Source organism: Elephantulus edwardii, unplaced genomic scaffold, assembly GCF_000299155.1.
Source record: "Elephantulus edwardii isolate Elephantulus edwardi_28Jun2011 unplaced genomic scaffold, EleEdw1.0 scaffold00245, whole genome shotgun sequence".
Lineage (NCBI taxonomy): Eukaryota > Metazoa > Chordata > Mammalia > Macroscelidea > Macroscelididae > Elephantulus > Elephantulus edwardii.
In genome coordinates this window covers 136245-143124 of record NW_006399995.1, presented here as the reverse complement: position 1 = coordinate 143124, position 6880 = coordinate 136245, and the positions used below count along the sequence as shown (strand labels likewise).

The following is a 6880-nucleotide window of genomic DNA, read 5'->3' as shown; positions in this document are numbered from 1 at the left end:
TGAGTTCCTGAACCACTGCATCGCCACAGTTCGTCTCTGCATGACAGAGTGCAGGTAAGCATGTTTCCCCCAGCTAATCTATCCTAGTCTCCCTAAATGTTCGTTCTCTATCTTCCTTCTTGGAGCATAGCACAACGCTAGATGCATTTCAGATGAAAAAGAAAAGGGACTGAATCACATCTTTAAACTGTGCAATCTGCGGTGACTCCCTTCTAGGCTGGGTTCCTAAGAAGCAGCTCAGGGATTGCTCATGGATTGACCTCCACTCCGCTCAGCTTGTCCATGAGCCGTAGTGCTCTGAAGTCCACACCAGGCTAACGGGACCCAAGAACCTCGACAGGAAGGAAAGGCTTTCTTTGTCAGGAGCCCTCAGACTCCAAGTTCCACAAGCTCCTCTTTAAACCCCAATTCCCTGTGGCTTCTGGTCTGAACAGATCCCACACAGGTTCGCAGATGCACCGTCTTGAGGCTTCCCACAACCCAATGGGAAGCACCCAGCCTCTTAGAGCTCTCGATGGAGTCAAGAACCAGGACCGTTTATGAGCTGGTCAAAACTGGTTTTATTTACTTATTTATATCAATGGTGAATTGTTCTGATCAACAATGTGGGGCAGTCCTGAAGGACAGTGTGACAACATTGTGATATGTAGCTATGATTAATTCACTCTGTAGATACCTGAGCAGAAGATACTTATTTGCATAGACATGCATTATCACTTGAGGTAGGGAGTGTGTTGATAATTCACTGGTGGCCTAATGGTAAGAAACTGCTCTGCAATCCTAAAGGAATGCAGTTTGAATCTATCAGCTGCTCCATGGGAGAAGGATGGACAATATCCTCCTGTGTGATTCAAAGCCTTTGAAAACCTACTGGCGGGTCAGCTATGGGTCAGTTCCAACTTTATAGAAAACAACAACAACAGTGATCAGGACAGTGAATAATAGTCTCAATTAGGTAGATAGCATAATGATTAAAAGCCAGATTTTAAGGCTTTCTGCTATTTACCATCTTTCTTGGGAATTTGACAGTGAATTTAACTTCTCTGAATGCTTCTTAGAAATAAAGATGTGAGACCTATCTCCTATGCTTTCGCCATGTAGTAGCTTAATGGTGAGGAGGAATGTTGCTAGCCCAAAGGCATGAGGTTCAAATCCATGGAATTCGAGAGGAAGGATGGGCATCTCCTCCTATGAGATCAACTACTTTTGAAAGTAGGTGGAGGCTCGGCTGTGAGGCGGTTCTGACTCAACAGTACATCACAACAACATCAGGAGAGCCAGTCCTCGGGAAAAGACATAATGTTTTCCCAAGGGTCAGTGTAAAAGGGAGGAAGACACTCAATGAGATGGACTGGCACCGTGTAGGACTGGGCCAAGCACAGCGGCACTTGCAAGGATGGTGCAGGGCTGGGCAGCGTTTTGTTCTGTTCCACATGCAGCTGCTCAGAGTTGAAGTCGTCCTGATGGTCCCCCAAGAAAAAGAAGTGTGTCTGTTTACAAAAATGAGCAAGAGGACAAAAGTCCATCTGACTTTGCATGTTACTGGGGACATAACGACAGACAAGGGAAGGGAAGGACCAGGAATTAAGCCTGTGGCCTACGAAACCACCAACTGTCAGCAACTGTGGTAGAATCCATACTAGAATCTCTCTCATCTTCTAATAATTGATGTAGCACTCAGTTCTTTGTATCTGCATGATTGTCTCTAGATCAGAAGAGTTCTAGGAAGTTCCCTGGGCAGTTGGAGGCACCTCCCAGAGTTCATGTCCCTGTGGCTTGAACATTTCCTAGACGCGGCTGCAGTTCTGGCTGGTACCTGTGCTGTTGCCTGTCCTTTTCCTCTTATCTCCATCATCTCCCAATCCCCTGCTCTACCAACTCTGCTCAACTGGAATATGTCACCATATGTCATGACTCCATAGATAATCTGAGGCCACAGAGTTTGCTTGCCAGGTTTTGAGTTCCTGTGGTCAATTTCATAGCCACTCACTCATTCATTGCTATCCGGTCAGAACAGACTTAGAGCTGACCCTCCACTGGGTTTCTAGGGCTTTAACTCACTAAGGAGGAGAATGCCCACCTTTCTTCTACAGAGCATTGGTGGGTTTGAACAGCAATGCAGCTCCCCTCGTACCACACCACTAGACATGGGTAGTAGAACTGCCCACACTCAGACCATGCACATAACTCTGATGTGTCTTGGATATGGTGGCTGTATTGGCCTACTGGGTAAAGAGTTGCACTGCCATCCCAAAGGTAGATAGTTCTAATGCACCAGCTGCTCTAAGAGAGAAAGATAGGCAATTTTCTCCCATGCAATTTACTGCTTCTGAAAACCCACTGGAGGGTCAGCTGGGAGTTGGTTCCACCTCGATCTCACATAACAGCAGCAGCAGCAGCATCTCAGGTAACAATTGGTTGCTATGATAGACTTCTTCCGCCATACTATGAAAGTGAGAGACGTGGGTAGTATTTGCCTGAGTTGTGGATATATCATTCCTTATGATGTTTATCTCACATTTTATTATCTTCAAGCAGCCCTGGCTTACTTTGTTGTCCTAAAGAAATAATCAGTAAAGTCAAGAAAGTCCTGGCTTGGAACCCATCAGGTCATATTATTCATTGGGACTAGAATCCATCCAAGCCTTTTTCCAAACACAGACAAGAGTGGGCAGCCAGGCAAAAAAAGTATTTTCAATACAATATTAGGAATATAGTGAGGAAGAAAGTCAAACTGAAGTCACAATTTTCAGAAACAGCATCTTCAGAGGGCTTTATTACTGCAGTGCAAAGTGGAATGTGTTTCTATGATGGCAAGTGGTGTTTTGGTAAACTTGGAAGCAGCTTGTTACACAATTTACATTTTAAGTGGTCAACCCTTGATCAACTTTAAAAATGGAAGCAGGCTAAGAATGCTCAAGGGGGTTAGAGACCTCACACATTTTTGATGCTTTTGAAACCTTCTCCTCTTCTCTTTCTCACTTCACTTAGTGTTATTGGGGAGAATGAATCTTCCACAAAGAGGTGTGAGTGAGAACTCTAATAATACTCAGAGCTCGAAGGAGTCGGCAGCATTTGGTCTTCCTAAAATTACGCAGTCATGTTAAGCTGCAGCAGAGAAAAATCATCCAAGGAGCTGGGAGGGAAAGCTCCCAGATTTGTTAGCATCAAGTACTTCCGCCTGAACAGAAGAGACACAAGCCAGCCCAAGTGCCACATGCTATCAAGTCACATCAGTGACAAGAAGCCACAGTGGATGGAACACAGTATTGCAACATGTGGCTGACAAATGCTGCATGCATGTGGAGTAATCGACACAGGGTACCTTATGCAAGTCGCAGCTGCTGTGCAAAGCCATGCAAAGCCAGGGCTCCCAAGACGGGCCAGCTACCCGGCTCACACAGTCTCGCTTACTCTGAAGAGGAATATGTATTCTTGCCAGCTATCTGGCTCACACAGTCTCACTTACTCTGAACTGGAATATATATTCTCACCATTACTCATGGTGCACATCCTGCACCAATCAACTCCTTCCCTTTGCCATTTTAAGGAAAGTCCCAGCCATTGCCACCTAGAGGATTCTGATGCCCAGCAATCCTCTGGACACAACAGAACTGTCCTATGGGACATGTAGAATGGAAATCCCTATGGAAGCTGACTGTCAGATCTTTCTCCCGTGGAGAACTGTGCCACCAGGCTTCCTCTTAGGAAATGTCACAGGGCTGTGAGGGATGCAATGCTAAATGCTGCCGTCTGGTACACGGCTGAAAGGGAAGGGATGGCAAACTCCCAGAGGAGTTAGAATGACTGAAGACACGAGCAGGCAGCATAATGTTCTCTTTATGAGCTGCCTAGCAGCAGACAAGCCAGTCATTACAGCAAGTTACGGAGGAAAAGCCGGCACACCTTCTTCCGCGGAAGCACCACGAGGTCTCATGGTTATCTAAAAAAAGTCTCTCAGATGTGACACATTTAATTTACACCTGGTAACACTGAATGATGGTGCGATTTACAGGCAGCTCTGAGTTGTCTGTCCTTGACATTCTACACACTCCCATTATTTGCATATTCAGAAAAGCTACAAGCACAGAATTATGAAAATGAAATCCACTCTGTGTTACAGTAGAATGACATGTCATTTATTCGTAGAACTGACACTTAGGCAGTACTCAAAATTCATTTAAATAAGCAAGTGATTACACAAACACCTAATAGTACTAAAATTGATAGAAGATATAAAATACCATGGGTATGAAATGCCATGGTAAATACTATTCAACAGACTACAATCATTAATTCCAAACTAAATCATGGTCTTCAAAATGATTTTTAGCAGTTTCGGAATGATCTGATGTGGTGTTTCTTTTTTCTCCCCACTTTCAAGCAACCTTCTTCTTCCACTAATGCGAGACAGAGTCATTATTTTCCAGAAATACTACAGAATGACACAGCTCGAGTTCCTCTCTTGCAATACATTGTCTTGCAATGTTTTGGTTTGTTGGTTTTGAAAATATTACCTTTTAACATAGAAAAATAACCAGCCAGCTCTGAGTTCCCCAAGCAAAGGTACTTAGATTAGAACAGCGCCAGAGTCTAACTCGGGCTTCACAAGAGGCAGGTGGTGGAGAATCTTCTGCAGCATCAAAATACGCTTACTTCTTTTCTGAGGCTCCAAGTATCATACAAATATTTAAGTGTCCGACTCAGTGGAATTATGAGAAAGCGAATAATTTGGTATTCGGATGACTATGACCTAATTGCAACAGGGATAGGGGGTAAACAATCACATTGTAATTCTGCGTCATTTCAAACAAAAACAGCTGCTACCTAAGTTTGTATGTTGTAAAAGCCTGGTTACATTTTGAGGGGGGAGTGCGGCTATATTTGCAGGAAGTTTGGCTTATCATGTGTCTGTCTGTATTATTTTAAAGTCTTATACTTTTTCGGAATGAGAGCCAAGCTTGAACTTGGCTTGAAAAGCTAGCAGCAGCATCAGCAGTAGTCATGAAACATATCCATAAATTAAACGCCTTTCACAGGATGAGATTCCACTAGATTTCTTACATACAAAATACAGCTAGAGAAATACAATTCATGAACGCTGAATAATGAGGGGAGGGGAGGGGAAAAACACCTAAAAAAATAGAAAACTCTCTCCATACCTGGGTGTCAAGGCAAAATGTAACACTGCATAATGCCACAATGTGAGCAGTCACTGGGTGACTCACTCCAGAAATAACGGGCTCTGGGGATCTGATAGTTAGGGGACCAAAAGATGAAAATACTGTATAGAAAGGCATGCATACAATCACCGTGTGCATTCAGTGTGTGAGCTGGGAGCTAAGCGGAGATCTAACATGACGATGAGGCAGTGTTCCAGGGCGTCCATTAAAACCAGCGAGGGCAGCTACATGTTGAGTAAACCTTCCGAGGCAGCAAAATGTGGGCACAGCGCCATGTCTGGGTTCTGCAGCTGTTTTATGATCCTCTTGCGGAACTTCTCCCGTACACGATTGAATTCCATGATGTCCATGGGGTCCTCTTCGATCCAAAACTTGTGGAACTCGTGCATCAGATAGCCTGTGAGGGAGAATACGGAGATAATGATGCAAAAAAGGGAGGGGAAAAATGACCTGGACTGCATTCAAAACTGTCCTGAGTGTTGAAGGAGAAGTTAGCTCAATGAATAGCAACCACGGAGGCCACAAAGGAGATGAAAATATAACAAAGACTACGGTTGAGGACTTTTCTTTACAACTAGGGCAACTAGAAGCTACAGATTTTTTGCAAAGCTTCTGGAATTACTCTTATTCTTCTTTAACAGGAAGACAAGTCAATTTTGCCATCTCTTGAATATGAATTACAGCGAGAACATTTTCTAAAGGGCCAACAGTGACAACAGTACTTCATCCTTCCTCTCCTAATTAAATTAACATAATGGTCAGATATTTTGAAATTACTCCACTCAGTCTTTTTTCCCCTCCTCTTGGTATGTCATTTGACCAAAATTTTGAATTACTTTGACGAATCAAACAAATGCATTCTGACAATCTACTAAGGGACAATAAAAACTGTAATTGAACACAGGCTGGTCATTCAGCTACAACAAATTGATGATAAGACTTCTTAGCTCTGAAGTATGATTGCATATTCAAATACTTTTATTTTTAAAATGTAAGTTACAAAAGATCTGGAAAGAAATTTTTTTAAAGTGACTGTTAAGTCTTTAGCATAAGAATTTCTTCCTTAGTAGCTAAGAGAATATGGTGTCCCCTCTTCCTTATGAATCAGGGTGAAATCTCTCTCAGGGAGGCGTGATAGGGAATGGCAAAGGACACACTGACAAAGGACATTAATCAGAACTGGTTTTGACAAGCACTGTGGCAATGGGACAATTAAAATAGACTTTCAAGGAAAAAAAAAGAGGAACGAACTTGGGGGAGGGGGGGTAGAGAAAATAGTGCAACAATGAATGAATGGAAATCCAAATTCTCTGTAAATGTTCATTAACATTAATAAAATAAATTTTTTTTAAAAAAATGTCTTCCTTGTGTTAGTTTACCAATGCTTCCTTCTCCTTATCACATTTAGAATTGAAATGTGAATAATCTTTGATAACTGAATACACTAGCATATAGTAAATGTAGCATATCCGTGGCAGGGTGGTGGTTGTTGGTTTGAGGTGATATGAAGTTTGCTCTACCTCCACAGTGACCCTAAAAGCCAGCTCTTCAAGGTTAGATACTGCTATGCATTGTTGTGTTGTTGTTATGTGCCGTCAAGTCGCCTGCGACTCATAGCGACCCTATGTACAACAGCCCTAAACTCCGCTCTGTCCTGTGCCAATCGCACTGTCTCTGACACTCCCATCCCAATTATC

General features: G+C 43.0%; 1 protein-coding gene across 1 annotated transcript in view; it reads right to left on the bottom strand.

The window, feature by feature from the left end:
* Positions 1-5407: 5407 nt before the first annotated feature.
* The window catches only part of ELMOD1 (ELMO/CED-12 domain containing 1), a 38130-nt gene continuing 36657 nt past the window's right edge, over positions 5408-6880 (bottom strand). Inside the window, exon 10 of the mRNA XM_006899041.1 lies at positions 5408-5580. Within this exon, the coding sequence (XP_006899103.1) occupies positions 5408-5580 (173 nt within the window). The remainder of the gene's footprint in view (positions 5581-6880) is intronic.